A 16,323-nucleotide genomic window follows, 5' to 3' on the forward strand; every position below is an offset into this window, starting at 1 on the left:
GGATCCTATGCCCTCTTCTGACCTTCAAGGGCACCAAGCTCACGTGCCATGCACAAACATAAATGTAGGCAAAATACTCGTACACACAAATAAAACAAATCTTTAAAGCTCTAGGCAGTGGGATGAAATGCTTAGAGGCAGGGGAACAGAGTCTGGGGGGAAGGAGATGACACCCAGATACCAGGCAGATGGGAGGACTCAGAGGTAGGGAACCCAGGAACATTGTGAGGTTTTTTAACTCCTTAGAAGGACCAGTGACTGTTGTCCCCAGTCCAGTCCATCCACCCTCATGTACCCTGTTTTACAAGACACAAGTTTTTTTTTTTTTTTTTTTTTTTTTTTTGCTTTTTTTCATTTCTTTTTAATACAAACTTGGATCTTTGGGTGTGTCCTGCCAACAAAAAACAACAACAACAACAGAAGAGAAAACCCAAGAGTGAAAAAGAAAAAAAGAAAGAAAGAAAGAAAAAAGCTCCCAAAAGAGGTTCTCCCTCCCCCCCACCATGCGAATTTGCACACCACGGGACCACAGCAGGTTTACAGAATGCAATATACAATCCACAATTTATAATAAAACAGTATATACAATAAATAGGATATTGTTCATTTTTGTCAAACGACCTGTAGATAAATTTCTCAGTGCACACTTGCAGGGGCTCTGGACACCTCGAAGCCCCGCTCACAACCTCTTGCACACGCACTCTCTCTCTCTCTCTCTCTCTCTCTCTCTCTCTCTCGCTCGCTCGCTCCCTCTCTTTTTTTTGTCTTTTTCTAAAACTGTGTTTTGTTTTTAAGTTTTGTACATTTTAAAAAGTATTTACAATTGCTGGTTTTGTGCAGAAAGGGCTCACCTTCGGCTTCTGCGTGGAGGAGATGGGCAGGGAGGGGTTGTGGGGTGGAATATGGGGCTGCAGGGGGTGCAAGGGGCAGGTGGGAGGCAGAGGGGCAGGTGCTCCTGCCAGAGGATGATGTGGACGCTGGGAGGGGTCTTGGCATTGATCTTCTGAAAGCTGCAAAGAAGCACAAGAGAAGAGGCGGAAGTCAGCAACAGACAGATACTGAATTCCCAGACCAGGGGGCTGAAGCTGAAAAGGCTTGGCTCAGTTCCTACCAAAACTTGGGAGATACTAACACTGTTCCTTCTCAAGACAGGGCCCCATGTGACTCTGGGCCTGCCTTGTGTTCTCCAAGCTCACTTTCCTAATTTGGTGGTGCTTTTTGTTTAGTCTCATGTAGTCCAGGTTAGCCTCAAACTTGTGGACCAACTTTAGCTCTGAGCTATTGATTCTCCTGACAACCTCCAGAGAATTGCAATCACAGGTACAGTCTCTCCATTTGTAAATGCCCAAGAAATGAAAGAGTGACTAGAGAAACTGGCCAGCCTAGTCTACAGAGCTAGTTCCAGAGCTACACAGAGAAACCCTGTCCCAGAAAAACAAAAACAAAATAAACCCCACATACACACACAAAAAAAATGACAGGCTGGATGAGGCTGTCAGGGTCCCATAGGATTGACTAAGAGTCTAGACTCGAATTAGAGGAAGATAACTTCACATGCCATCGCCACTACTTAAAAGTTCTGTGACTTTAGGTAGGAGCTGCTTACCCATCAAAAGCCTTTTGCTGCTTCTGTTAGACAGGGCCTCACCATAGAGCTCTGGCTGGCCTTCAACTTACTGAGATTCCATTTGCCTTTCTTTGCCTCCTAGGTACTAAGATTTAAAGGGACCTGCCACTGCGCCTAGCTTAATTTACTCATTAGCACAAAGGGGGATACTAGAAAGAAAGGCAGACATGGTGGCCCACACCTGTAATCCCAACATTAAGGCAGGAAGATCTTAAGAGTTTGAGGCTAGCCTGGGCTTCAGTCAGACTGCCTCAAACCACCGAACAGGCCGGGGACAGATTTCATTTAGTAGAATGCTTAACTAACATGCATGAAGCCCTGGGTTTCATTCACAGTATGAGATATGCCAGTGTGCTGTAGCCTGAGTGCCATGCTAGTACCCAAACCAAACCTAACCAAACAGCAGGGGAGGGCTACTCGCCCTCCTAGGTTTTGTTGCTGGATCCAGAGGTTTAAGACAAAGGAAGATTCAACATAGATATGTAATACATTAAAATTAACTATCACTTTTATTATTTTCCTGGGGTCAGACGGGCCTTCCAAACCTCAGTTTCCAAATGTTGTAATGACTTTGTTTGGGAATGCTTCTAACTGCCATGGTTGGAAAAAGTGCCAAGGATGGAGGCTTACTAGGCAGAACACCACGCGCGTGTGACAGCCTGCATTTTTATTTGAAATGCCCCTCTCTTCCTAGGCCCCCTCATCCACTCTGCTCCCAGGAGAGATTGAGATGAATGAAGGAAGAAAGAACTCATCCAACACAATACCATCTGTGTTGGTGGAGACACTGCCTTCCTGAAGCTTGCAAACTCCCCAGTCCCCACAGCCACTGAGGTAACTCTTTTCCATAGACAGTTCTGATCACGTGTGTAAGCAGACCACCAACCTGGCCCAACCCCCTCACCCAGATCTATAGCTGTGTTGCTGTAAGGGATGAGATAGCCAGGACAGGATCAGCTTGGTCATTCCCAGAACCCTGGACCATTAGACTGCCTGCCTCTTAGGTCTGGGACTCTGGCTTCCCACCCCCAAGTGAGAGACCATTTCCTCCAGCACAGGAGCAGGGCTGGGGTGCTAAACTGCCTCCTAAGTCTCCTCTGTGAGCCACCTGTCCTCCCCCACAGCCGCAGGAACCAGCAGCAGCTACAGAAAGCCTCTCTCCCTGTACTTTCTTGGCTTGCCTCTCCAACAGGGCCACATTGGCATTCTGCTCAGCCTCAGCTGCTGTCTGCTGGGCAATCAGCCTCAGGGATGACTTTTGTCCTCTGGTTGGACTAGCCAGGACACCCCTGAGAGCCAGGGGCACCAGGTGGGCTCATGCAGGGAAGAAGCACCCCACTTTGGCGATGAGGCCAGGCAGAAGGAAGCAAAAGGGAGGGTTGAGGGCTGGGACATCAGATCTGTACCTTAGTACGGGGTAGTGGGGGAGGACAAGCTAGTGTGTCTGTAAGGTGACAGATGCATCACAATTGGGGCACTAAGCAGAAGAGCAGCTCTTGGGAGCAGAGGTGCTGCAGGGATGAATGTCAGCTCTCTACAGTTAGGGTGACAAGCTCGACCAATTGAAGAGATGAAGGGAAAGGACCGTGACATGTGGGGAGCCAGGTTCAGCAAGCACTGGGGCCCTCAATCCAGAAGCTGACTTCTCTGCAGTTGAAGGACAGTTGCCAAGATGAAGAATCTTCTGGGTAACTAATGGGGAGAGGGTGGGCTGCTACAAACTACTTGGCACACTGAGAGTGATGAACCCCAGTTTTGCCTGCTCCCCCAAGGGCCCTGAGCACAAATTCTGCATAAATCCCCTTTGCTCCCACCCCCACCAGCCCTTAGCCACTGCCAGTGACCCTCTGTAAGCCAGGTCTCCATGGTGATCTCAGCTCAGCAGGCGGTTCCTGCCAGAACCTTCCCATGGTGCCTGCGGCCAGGCAGCAGGAGGCTTTCTCACCCTCTGCTAAGCTGCCCAGAGCACCTTACCCTTTCCTCCCACCGCCTTCCAGCTTTTAGGACTTGGCCAGCCAGAGGCACAAGCAGAATCTGGGGGAGGGTGGTGGGTGGAGAAGAATCAAAGGCTGAGGCGGGGGTGTTCTTCATGCAGGGAGAATGTTATGCTGGGCAGAACACAGACCTAGCTAGACTCAAGTCCTGACAACTGAACCAAATACTAAGGTGCCAGGCAGTCCAGCTGAGGGATCAGAAACAAGGCAGACCATAACAGCTCTGGATCCACCCTAAAGAGCCTGCTGGAGCCGGGCAGTGGTGGTGCCTGCCTTTAATCCCAGCACTTGGGAGGCAGAGGCAGGCGGATTTCTGAGTTCGAGGCCAGCCTGGTCTACAGAGTGAGTGCTAGGACAGCCAGGGCTACATAGAGAAACCCTGTCTCAAAACAAAAAACAAAACAAAAAAACAAAAAAAAACAAGAGCCTGCTGGAGTGGAGGAACAGCAAAGCAGACAGGTTCTAACCTGGGGAATCTGCAGGTAGATGGTTGTGCCGAGGCAAGCCCTGTGAGGCTCAGGAAGAGGAGGAACACTGAACCCAGTATGGGAAGGAGGACTGTAGCTCTAAACTTGCTGAGTACCGAGCTAAGCATGCTGGGATGGCACATGCATGTGCACGGATGGCAGCACCGTGACTGATCTAAGGCTGGTCAGCATGTCAGAGTGTCCAGCTCAGCTCTCACATGCCTCTAGGATGCCTCCTCAGAACGCCTTGTTACCATAGTTACCGGAGCACTTGTCATTCCCCACTCTGCTCTGCTAGAGCAGTTCCTGTATGCACCTGGCCCCAGGACACCAACCACGGGCACTGCACCCTCCTGCTCCAGCAGTTTTAGCTACTTCAGTGGTCTTTGCCTGGGCAGAGAAGTGCTAGGAATTATAAAGAAATCAGGCTGCCCGGAGAGCCATTCTCTTTATGAATCCTTGTAAGCAACCATGCACCACACCCACTTCCTGCTAGGGCATGAGCTAAGGCTTGACCTCCACTCCCTGGTCTATGCCTCCAGAAGCAGTTATCAGTGGCAGGGATAGAAGACAGAGAGGGAGGCTCTTCCTTTTCCTTTCTGAAAAGCAAAAGGCTTGAACAAATGATGAGAGAAAGAGGGACCTTTAGGTGTTCCAGACACAAGGGTCAAAGGGCAAATCAGTCGCCTGAAGACTAAGTACTTCATGTCACCACAGGCCTATGAGGGACATCAATGTGCAAGATAGTTCTGTGGGGCTTCAACGACACCTGACAGGCAGAAATACCATGAGGGGTTCAGTGAAGGGTCACAGGAGGCTTCCAACTGAGACCAAAAAGCTCAGGGGTATGGGGGGGGTGCTCCTCCACTTTTAAAGATCTGTGCCTTGAGCTTTGACTCTGAGAGCCTCTCGTTGCTGCTGGACACAGGTGGGACTAGACAGGCTTTTTGCTTGTAGGCACCCACCAACTGCTGTGAGCACACTGCCCACTTTCTAGTCCATCTTGTCCTGAGATAAGTCCTCATCCCCACACTCACACTGTACACTCTTATACATACAGATGTGTGTCTCTCCACACTGTCTACTGGTTTTGCACTTTGTGTTTCTATACCTCCAGGGAGGACACCTCCCCTCTGAAAGCCACTTGGTCCTGAGAGTTAACGGGTTCATTGACACTCTCTTCTATGTACTGCTTTTAGGATTACTTCCCAAAGATTTAAGCACTGAGCCTTGCCCCCTCTTTCTTTTTTGGAGACAGGGTCTGTCTCTCTATGTAGCTTTGGCTGGTCTGGAACTCAGTGCACATGTTTCTGCCTCCAGTGTGCTGGGATTAAAGGCAGGTACCAATCACCATGTTCAGGAAACACCCTTTCTTCTCTGGGAGCTTCCAGTCTATTTCTTGGTCTTCACGGAGGCATACGTGCACACATGTGTGCGCGCACACACCTGGCATATCCCCCAAATAATGAGACATGAGTGAGCAGTCTAAAGGAACTGATGGTATGTCGGGGACATTCCTGGAAAGGGCAGAGACAGGTAGGAGACCACAGTGGGTAAGATAGGGCTAGGGCAAGAAAACAAGGGCACATTCTGTAAAGATTTCTCACAAGCTCCCTCCTGAGTCTGCCTGGTCAGGAAGGGAGTGTATGTGTGTGAGGTGGGGCTGGGACAGAAGCCCTGATACCCTCTGCGGCATGGCAGGCATTCAGGCCTGTGTTCTGTAGACAAGAAGGCTGGAGAGGAAGGATGCAATCAAAAGGTGTGAATCGTGGAGTTGCAAGAACAGATGTGCTTTAATCAATTCATCCAATAAATATTTTAGGGGCTGCAGACACTATGCACCTGAAACTGCTGAGCAGCAAGCACTCTGGCGGCCACAACGGGCAGAACGGACTAGGGTGGGGGTGGGCCAGAGACCCAGGTGGCTGAGTAGGGCTCTAGCTGCCGAAAGCGCTCATTTGTTAGGATCCATTTCCAGCCTCAAGGAAGTCCCTGCTGTCCGCTCTCCCTCCTCATGGGCTGGTATGGAGGATCCTCCCTCTTGCTGGAGAATCCAGTACCTCCCCTAGCTGGGGCACTCATGGAGGGTTTGAAACAAGCAGTTAGGCTTGTGCTCAGTGGTGGCTTGGGCATAGGATACCGGCTAGTGCAGAGCAGGCTGGGAGTTCACGTGGACTGGACAGACTTCATCTACTTGTCCAGCGCAGGCATTGTGGCACCAATGACGACAGTGAGGAACCAGACAGAGTTATCCAGGGAAAACCATAATGTACTATAAAGTTACAAGGAAGGTTTTCAGACTCCTTGGGGTTGGGGAGAAGACTGTGAGAACTGTGTGGACAGGGATCTAGCTGATCCAGTAACTCTTGAAGGTGCCTAGGAGTAGGGCTGACCGCATCTCTACACCCTACCTCTTCCCAGGAGGACTTGGTCCAGTGGCTAACTAAGGACACTGTGATTACCCTGTCCACCATTTCCCCAGGTCTGGGAATGGAATCCAGGGCCTTTTGTGTGTACAATAGACAAATACTCTAACAATCAGCTATATCTCCAACCTCAAGAAGAATTTCAAGGTTTCCATATGCCCGAGGCCCACACCAGAACACAGAGCTCTTGTAGCAGGGAAGCAGGCAGCAGATGCAGGAGGGCTATCTTTGGTCAAGCAAAGGTCAGGGACAAGGGTTGGAGATGTGTGACTCACACTGCTTGAATTAGGGACCCAGAATTCAGACCGTGGGAAGGTATTCATCCACCCATCTACCAGACACTGACTAGGTGCTTTCCTGTGGGCCATGACAGGGCTAAGGGCTTTCCATGTCAATCCCCTTAATTCTTACAAGAGATAGAGATGCTGTGAATCACCAGGTCACGTGAGTCACCAGATCACCTAGTTAGTAAGGGCTGGAACCGAGTTGCGCATAGGGGCCTGTGTGTAACCACAGACACGAACTCCTAGCCTCTGCCTGCCAGTTTTAGAGGTCTGCTTTTTACCAGGAATGTGGGGTGCAGCGAGAGGAGGAGCAGCAGAAGGCATGTTCACAGAGAGATGGTATTTCCAAGAAGTGGGGGCCTTAAACAAGAAGGCCTAGCCTAAATATGGCTACCGGGAAGGCAAGCAGTAGAACGGGAGGGAGGGTGACCTCAGAAAAAGGAGAAAACCTGGTGCCTGGAGGAAGCAGGGCAAGACCGGCTGAGGCCTGACGTGAGGCCTCTTGCTCAGAGCCAGAGGCAAGATCAAGTGACCTCTTTAAGGATTCAAAACTAGAGACAAAGCCCAGAGCAGCCAGGCCTGGGCTTGCCCGCTGACCCGGCTGGATGGCGGTGGCCTTGGGAACTGCCTCCCGTTCCGGTCCAGCCCCAGCTGCTGTAACCTGGGAGGACCTGTGACATTTCTCTTGGCCTCCCTTCTACAGCCAAGAGCTAACAGGGAGAAATAGAAGAGATTCCTGAATGGATCTGGTCCCTTCCCCCGTTCTCGTCGCTACTCCTGGGGTCTGCTGTGGCTGAGTTTTCGTTCAAGGATCCAGTATGGAGCTAGTCTGCCTGGGTCTGCTTTTCATTTAGGGTGCCCAAGAAGATGCCTGTATTGGCCGAAGACCCCCTCCTTTCACCTATCTCTAACTGTCCTATCAGCTATAGTACTCAGCAGAGGCAGGACACACACTCCCACCTGTCTGACCTTTCACCTTCCAACTCCCACGGGGAGGGAACTTGCCTTTGCCCTTAGTTCCCGCTGCCTGCAGTGTCCTTCCCTGGCTCTGCAATCTCGGCTCTTCTTCAAGCTCAGCTTCTTACCACAAACCCACAAAATCCATTTAAAATGTTAGACCTTCTGGACACAGTGGTCCATGCCTGGAACATCAGCACTCAGCAGGCTGAGGCAGGAGGAAGCAAGTTCCAGGTTAGCCAAGGCTAAAACCCAGCAAGATCTTGTCTAACAAAAACAACTCCTAACCCCAAAGAACCACAGGGTTCGCCTTATGTGAGCCACCATTTTGCAGACAGGGAGCTGGGTGCTTTTGCATGTGGTGTTCTTCATGTGGGTGAAGAACAGCCCTATGCAAAGCTGCGAAGGGCAGGGATGGCTCCCGTTTTACAAACTAGAGATTCCTGGGCAGAGCTCAGCTGTTCCTGTTTACCTAGCTCTCCAATGAAAGTCTAGAATGTACTCTCTGCTCAGGATGTTGTAAAGAGTCCTGGGGCGGTGTCACACATGGGGACAACACACACGTACATAAGAACTTCTCAGGATAACGCCTAGTGGCCGGGGTGCAATCCTTGCTTCCCTCGACCTTTGGGGATCTGCCATCTCCTACCAGGTGTCTCTAGGTTCCCCATGTGCTTGTTTTAACTTCCTGGGTTGGTGCTGAACTGCTGACAGGAGCAGTGTCTACTTTGTCTCCCCAGAACTTGCCACAGAATGAGCTCCAAGGGGCAAAAGCTGAGCAGATAAACCGAGTGCTGCTTCCCCAGTGCCTATTAAAGCTGCGCACTACCTGCTGGTGAGTGAGCAAGTCCGCGGCTTCTCTGCTTAAGCCTTCTGCTGACAGCATGGCTCCCTCTACTAATTCTCCCTCCTCGCCACTCTCCTCTCTGCATCCTTCAACCTTTCTTTCTCACATGGTTTTAACTAGTCCTTGGCACCAGAGGGTTGCCCTACTCTGAGGCACTTGTATGGTATCCCAACTAAGGAAGAGAAACTACCCCAGACCACTTTAGTTCAAGCCACCATCACAGCTGGCTGGTCTGGTCTCCTTTCTTTCAATGCTTGTCCTGTCCCACTGTGACTGTCTACAATGGCTCCCTGTACATCTTGGAATGATTCAAATTCCTTGCAGTGTCTTTCAGGCCCTGCCTCTGCCAAGCTGGCCCTTGCTTAGCTTTCCTGCCTTCTCATCCATCAATTCTTTGGAGCCAAATCCCTCCCCGCTTCAAGACACTGCTTGCTGTTCCTTTGCCCAGTAGGCCCTCCCCACCTACCATGTAGCTCCTGCATCTGACAGCAGCTGGAAGGTCCCGGCCCCCGGGCCCCCGGGCCCCCGGCTGCAAACTCTCACAACCTCCTAGCTGGCCCTGCATCATCTTTCTCCACACCTCTACTCAACAAGTGCTCTGTGCCGTTCTGTGTTTCCTGTCTTTCCCTCTGAGGATCAAGTGCCTCATCTCTGGTGCTTCCAATGCCTGACACATGCACGGTGTGTGTGTGGGGGAGGGCTGCATAGACGTCTCTGGGACTGCACGTGTCTCTGTGAGGACAGCGTTGCTATCTCCCAGTGCTGGGTGGGGAACAGGCTAGAATGTGAGCTGGATGGTATCCCAACTCCTCCTGCATTCAGGCCTAGCTGGGAGGTTCCATCATGCACTGTGCTGAGCTGAGCTGTGACCTGCCCAAACACCCAGCCCCCACACCCATTCATTTTCCATCCTCGAGTCTGGGAGGACCGGGTTTGGATTATTTCATTTCTGGATTATCCATGAGACATCTCCCCTCCGGTGAGAAGGATCAAGGGTTTGACATTTTAAACCCCAAGCAGCTTCTCCCTCTGCCTGCTTCAGATCTGCAGCCCTGCTGCTTGCAGGGAGATGCATGGGGAATGCAAGGCCATTTTAATCTTGGCTTGGCTTCATTAGGAAGGAAAAAACACTGCCAAAAGAAAAAAAAAAAAAAAAAGACAAAGAAAAAAAGCTTGAGCCATTGTCTCTGCCATGCAGACCTGCGAGAGACTCAGAGATTATTAAAGTCAATTTTCTCAAACAGATGGGGAAACAGAGGCTGGAGAAGGGCAAAAGCTTAAAGACATGTAGCAAGCTAGTGGCCACACAGGGAACTGGTATTCCCCAGGGCCTCTTGGCTCTCATGAATGGCTCTTTGCCACCCTCAGGCACCAGGGCATCTGGGGTCTGGCAAAGGGGGGGGTCATAAGTTTCCACTGACTTTACTTCAGGACCCTGAGTCAGCCTGACCTTGAATAGCCTCTCCAGAGCAGGAATGACAAGCTGGTCCACTAGGAAGCAAAACACCCAGGAGGCTTTGGGGCAGCAAGAGTAGTAAGGGTTTTAGTCAAGCTCTCAGTGACTCCACTGCCAATGGCCACATGGGGCCCATTCTGTGAGAGGTCTCTTGCCCAAGAGTGGGTCTAGCCATGGCTGTGTTCGGAAACAGACTGTTCTTCAGAAAGATATTTCTTTCAACCGTAGTTATCTGGGAACATTTTCTGACTTCTCAACACAGGGTTTCTCTGTGTAGCCTTGGCTGTCCTAGAACTTGCTCTGTAGACCAGGCTGGACTCCACAGAGACTCACCCGCCTCTGCCACCTGAGTGCTGAGATTAAAGGTGTGAGCCACCAACAGACTGGCTCATTTTCTGCCCTTTTGTTTCCCTGAAAATACCAAAACAGACTTTCAAGCACGAAGGCACAGCACCTGCAAGCGTTTCAGAATAGTAACTGGACTTGGAGAAGTCCTGGCTTGAGAAAAGGGACCAGTTTTTCTATCTGGTCAGACGCCATTGGCTGTAGCTTCCCAGAGCAGAGATGACAATGTTTGGAATTTGGATCTTTGCCCCCACAGGGGTCCAACTAACAAGCAGATGTTTTTCAAAAGCACCGAGGGACTGGGGAGTGGTGGGCGGTACACACCTTTAATTCCAGCATTCAGGGGACAGAGGCAGGTGAGTGTGAGGCTAGCCAGGGACATGTGAGACCCTTTCAAAAACAAACAAACAAACAAACAAACAAACAAACAAAGCCTTTGAAGAGGCCAAGAAAGAATCCTATGGGCCATTTCCTAAAGGTTTTGCAAAGCATGTGACCAAGGCAAACTAGCCACATCAAAGGAGCCTGTAGAACCCTGAGCCAGTGACTGGCCCACTCCTTTCTTAATTCACGCACAACCCAAATGTCCTCCCCTCCTAAGAGAAAAGTGATATTGTGGCTTTTCTTACCCGGGCCTAGAGAGAACAAGAAGGAATGCTTGGTCTTATCCAACCTATGGTTCTACCACTCCCAATGATCAGGACTTCTGAATGGGTTCCCTATACCAGTACCTCATCTCTTCAAGACTGTTCAGTTTTTAATCTTGAGTCCTTTATTCTTGATGGTGAATGCATAAACTCTTCCTTAAGTCTTAAGTGAAGGGCATTACAATCCCACCCTCCCTCCAATGTTTACAGCTCTCCTCCAGCCAAGCAATAAGCATCCTACCATCCCTAACCCCCAGGCTTTGGCCCTCTGCACCCACATCCCCAGACTCACCCAGGAACAAAACCTCGTGGTCCAGTCGGCACTTCAGTTGGTACTACAGGGAGGTGACGGTAAATGTGTCCTCAGGGTGAGGTTCCGCCATGGGCCCTAGGAAGCCACTCTTAGGGCCCCCACCCAGGCCAGGATGTGCCTGTGGCATGAAGCCTGGATACCTGTAGGCAGTGTCCTGCAGGGGCAGCAGCGAGTCCCTCGGCACAGGGGACAGAGTTAAGTCACTAAGGAGTGGGCAGCCATAGCCAGCAGTGGCTGCAGCAGGGCCACGGGGTGGACCCGGGGGCCGGGTCATCTCCAGTGGCTCCTTGTCGGCCTTGGGCGTGGCTGGTGGGCTAGCCAGGTGAGGGGCACTGAGGCAGACAGCCTCCGTCCTGCCCAGGAAGTCAGCCAGCAGCCCTGAACCCACCTTGCCTTCATAGGGTGGGCTACGGGCAGTTGAACCTGGTGGGTACCAATAGGCTGTACCCTTGCAGCTAGGGGAATCATAGTGAGGCTGGCCCAGTGGCAGGTCCCGGCAGCTCAGGTGGGCCTGGGCTGCATGGCTCAGGCTAGCCCCCTGAAGACCATGCTTGAGGGGCTCACAGGCAGTCAGCTTTGAAGGTGGTGGCCGCAACTCTTCCTTGAAGCCTAGTGTCGGTGAACAGGTGGGTGAGTAGGCCTTCTGCAGGCCAGCATCAAACACTGTGGGTGGGTGGGCTAGTGGTGGGAAATGCTTGCTATCGAGCTCGGGAGCACCCAGGCTGGGAGAGTCACAGTGAAAGCCTTGGCCAAAAGTGCCATCGGAAGGCGTCGATGGGTTCATGGAGTAGGGTCCCATGAAGTCACAGGGATCTCGTTCTCCCACGCCAAAGGCTCTCGACTGGGAGGGCAGTGGCGACATGCTGCTGTCTCCACTGTAGTAATCCAGGCCAAGGTCTGGGCTGTCCTGGAACAGCGGATTAACTGGTTGTGGCTTGGGGATGAACTTGGCTTTGGCAGCTGTACCGCCTCTCTCTTTCTTGGCTGAGCAGGCTCCACTACCCCGGCCACCCCGAGGCTGCCGGGGCCCGGTGCTCCGTTTGGATGGGTAGCCAGAGGCAGTGGCCGAGGTGGATGTTGAAAAGCCCAAATGTGAGGCCTCAAACAGGTCCACCTTCTTCCGCCGCCCTCGGCCAGGCTTTGAGCTACTCTGAAAGAGGACACTCTGGTTCCAGTTGTAGCCAGGAGCCGACGACGCTTCGTTCCAGTCCATCATGAGCTTTTCTAGGCTGGACAGGCTTGACTGGCCCTCACTGCTCGAGGCCTCACTGTTGGCACGCCTAAAACCACCGCCACCACCACCACCGACCGGCTGATTGAACTGGGTGCTGTCAGAGGACGACTCGGAGAAGGTCTCAGACACGGCCGTCTGCTGCTTCACCTTCTGCGGCGTGTAGTTCGAGATGTCCAAGATCACATTGGGCTCGCTCACGTGGCAGTCAAAATTGGGATTGTAGAGCTGACTAAAGGCCTCCGAGGCCCAGTCCAGGCCTCCATACCCCTGCCGGAAAGGCCACTGAGAAGCCCCCACAAACTGCCGACAATTCTCAGGTGAGGGCTGAAAAGAAGAGGAAGAGGAGGAGGCCGCAGAGGCCGTGGTGCCCTTGGGCACCATGTAGCCACCGGGTGAGACAGTACTGGCTCGACTGTCACAGCGCAAGGGTGTGGGAGCTGACCCAGAGAAGGGGCCCCCCTCGGAGCTGTTGAAGAAGGAGGCCTTGCTGGGCGGTAGGCAGGGACCCCCAGTAGGGGGCGGGGCATAGCCTGCACTGTGGGCGCTGCTGGGCGAGGCAGGAAGGCTATTGCCGCTGCCATAGGCGAAGCTGCAGTCCTTGCTATTAGCACAGTCCTGGCCTGAAAAGGGCTTTGCTGGAGCAAACACACTTTGCCCAGCCCCATAGCCACCATACTGAGGTGGGTAGGTGTTGGCAGGCGGGTGGGTTGTAGGTGAGCGGGCCACAGCTGAAGGAGGGGGAGCCAGCTTTGGGAAGGTCTCAGCTGCCCGGCAGTCTGAAGTGGCTGGGGTTATCCCATAGCTTGTTGCCCGCCCTGGTGGAAAGGTCTGACGGGAAGGCAGAACAGGCTGGAAGGAGGGGTCTGCCCCAGCTCCACTGCTGCCTACTGCCACTGGGCTAGCCTTGGCTCCACGGTTTGGGAAGGTGGTAAGCCCCCGCTGAGCAGGCAGCGCACTGGAGGGAGGTCCTGTGTAGGTACCCGATGCCTTCCGGGACTCTGGGCGAGAGGCCGAGAGGGCAAAGTCCAAGAGGTCAGAGGAGTCATCTGAATCAAGCAGGGACCGAAAATAGCCAGTGAAGAGGTTTTGGCGTTCCTGGCTGAGCTCTGTCTGGCCCGAGGGCGCACCAGCATAGTAGCTGCCACGGCCTGAAGCCCCGCTCTCCAGCCCAGTGGAGGCAAAAGCCCTGGCCTCGGTTCCCTGGAAACCACAGTTTCTGCCAGCTTGCCCTCCTGGGTGCCCATGGTGAGGGGCCCAGCCACCACCCTTGTCCCCAGCCCACTCAGCACCTGCCTCCCCAAAGCCTGGGCCACTGGGCACCTGTTCTGGGAACAGTGTCCCATTCTTTCGGGACCGCCTCTTGCGCTTGGGTTTCCCAGTTACAGCATCTACCTCTCCTCGACCCCTTTTGCGTGGATGCCCCAACTCGGTGAGACCAGGACCCACAACCCCAGTAGCTGCCACTGGTACCACTTTCTTTTTCTTGCCAATGCCCTCAAAAAAGTCACTAAAGGAACAGCGGGCTGCCTTGGCTGCATGGCCTCCACCCCGACCTCCAAAGCCTCCTGTCTTGCCTCCACGCCTCCGGAAGCCCTGCACTCGATGCAGGAATTGGGAGATGCTCTGAGTGTCCGGGGCCTGGTGCACTGACTCAGGCTCACTGGGTGTCCAGCAGCGGGGTGGTGAGCACCTCCCAGCACACTGGCTCTGGCGGTTCAAAAAGGCCAGCTTGGCAAGGACATCAGAATATTCAGCCTTACTGTCATTGGCGTCTGCTGCATAGGATGGTTGTGGAGACGCCAGCTTTTGTTTCCGCCGCCTCCGTTTCTTCACCTCAGGCATGGCCATGGTGGCCGCTGTCACAGTAGCAGCCTCGGCAGCTACCACTGTTGGCTCTTTGGGCTTGCCAGGACCCAGCAGCAGGTTCTTAGGAGGGCGGCCACGCTTTCGCTTGAGGATAATAGGCATCTCACCTGGTGGGAAGACCACCACCACATTCCGGCCATTGTTCTTCATCTTCAGCAACGGGGTGGGCTCCGACGATACCCTCAAGCCCAGCTCCTTGCCCTCCACACTCAGACTGCTGCTCAAGGATGACACTTTGTACGTGGTCTTGTTCCTCCGCCCCAGTGACACAGGGATCTTGGCCATCTTCACCACCATGCGCCGCACACCCCTGCACTTGCCTTTGCGGGTGGGGACCATTGGGGTTTGAGAAGACTCTGGCTCCAGCTCAGGAACTGGGCCTGGGCCTGACAGAGCAGGAGGAGGTGGTGGTGGCGGCAGCGGTGGGGGCTCAGCCAGGGCAGCCGCCAGCCCTGTAGGCATGGGAAGAGGAAGCAGGCGACCCTCAGGTCCTGAGTCCACCTTCCGCCCCCTTCCTGCCTTCCGCCTTCGACACAGGATCTTTGGCCTATCAGTGCGCCTCAAGGCGTACTTGGGGTGGCCCTCAGGCCCAGGGGGACCATGAGGTGAGCACAAGTCCAAGCGTAAGGGCTCAGCCAGTTGGCAGTGCCCCAAGGATTGCTGGGGCTCTAGTCGTCGACCAGGGACATCCAGCAACTTGGGCAGGGGGTCAAGGGCTTGAGGGTCAAGAAGCTGGGATTCCAAGGAATCAGGTAAGGTATCTAGGGCCTGCAGAGTCAGGCTCGGAAGTCCCAGAGGATCAGCAAGAGGCTGCAGGGGTGGTAACTCCAAACCTTCTCCTAGAGGCTCTAGTGCCTGTGGGTCTAGGAAGCGTGGCTGGGAGTCCAGGAGCTGCGGTTCAGGCTGTGGTGAAGGAGGCTCAAGGGCTTGAGCCTCCAGAAGCTGGGCCTCAGGGCAAGTAAGGGAGGCCAGTTCACTGAGGATGTCAGCATCTGCTAGCTCAGAGTAATCAGGCCCATCTGGCTCAGACTCTGGGGGCAGACCAGTGGCTGTGGCTGTGGCTCCAGGACCATGGCCCTGGCCAGGCTGGGGACTATCCCTGGGCTCCGGCTCAGGTTCATAGAGGGGGTGGCTGGGCCGCTCTGACTTGGCGTGAGGGGTAGCACGCTCCTCAGGGCTACGGATGCTGTTGGCCAGGCTGGGTGAAGAGAAGAAGCTGTACTGCAGGTCGCCGGGTGGGGGAGCGGGTGGACGGCTCAGCCGCAGCCCTCCACAGTCCAGATGCACACCACTGTGCTGCAGGTCCTGTGACAGCCTTGTCAGGTCCTTCATGATGTCAATCAGCTGCACCACCGGACGCAGGTTCACACGCCCGTTGTCCCAGTGGCGGAGGGTGTTGTCTGGGGCCGGGGTGGGACAATGGGCCTGGGAGACAGGCCGGGCTGCCCGAGGGGGTAGCACGTCGTCTCCCTTGGCAAGGACTGGTGGACGCCGGGAGCTGGGGTCCCGACGAGGGGGTGGGCGTGGGTTCTCGGAGAAGGTATGGGTAGAAAAGGCCTTGTCAGGTGGGCTGGCAGGGGGCCGGGTGGGAAGCAAGGGCCGGGGGGTTGGAGGGCCACCGGGGTAGTACTTGGGCTCTCGGAGGTAGTCAGGAGAGCTGCACACGGCACTGGAAGTCACCACCAGGCCCTGGGGCTTCACACGCATCCTGACCTTGTCCTCCTCGGGCCACCGGGCGGGGCCGGGGCTGACATGAGGGTGCGGGAAGCCGGGACCAGAACCTGCCAGGGGAGGAGAGGCAAGAGGTTCTCCACTGAGCATCCATATCCTAGCGTGACCTTTATGGTCTTCTGTCATGTG

At 53.9% G+C, this 16,323-nt stretch overlaps 1 protein-coding gene across 9 annotated transcripts in view; it reads right to left on the reverse strand.

Moving 5' to 3' along the window:
- Positions 1–536: 536 nt before the first annotated feature.
- Ahdc1 (AT-hook DNA binding motif containing 1) overlaps positions 537–16,323 on the reverse strand; it is a 66,024-nt gene continuing 50,237 nt past the window's right edge. For all 9 annotated transcript variants that reach the window (XM_076934046.1, XM_076934047.1, XM_076934044.1 and 6 more), the window contains 2 exons: positions 11,343–16,244; positions 537–1,010 (listed from right to left, as the gene is read on the reverse strand). In XM_076934046.1, coding sequence (XP_076790161.1) covers positions 11,386–16,170 — 4,785 coding nt within the window. In that variant the 5' untranslated portion in view covers positions 16,171–16,244 and the 3' untranslated portion in view covers positions 537–1,010; positions 11,343–11,385. The remainder of the gene's footprint in view (positions 1,011–11,342; positions 16,245–16,323) is intronic.

Source organism: Arvicanthis niloticus, chromosome 5, assembly GCF_011762505.2.
Source record: "Arvicanthis niloticus isolate mArvNil1 chromosome 5, mArvNil1.pat.X, whole genome shotgun sequence".
NCBI lineage: Eukaryota > Metazoa > Chordata > Mammalia > Rodentia > Muridae > Arvicanthis > Arvicanthis niloticus.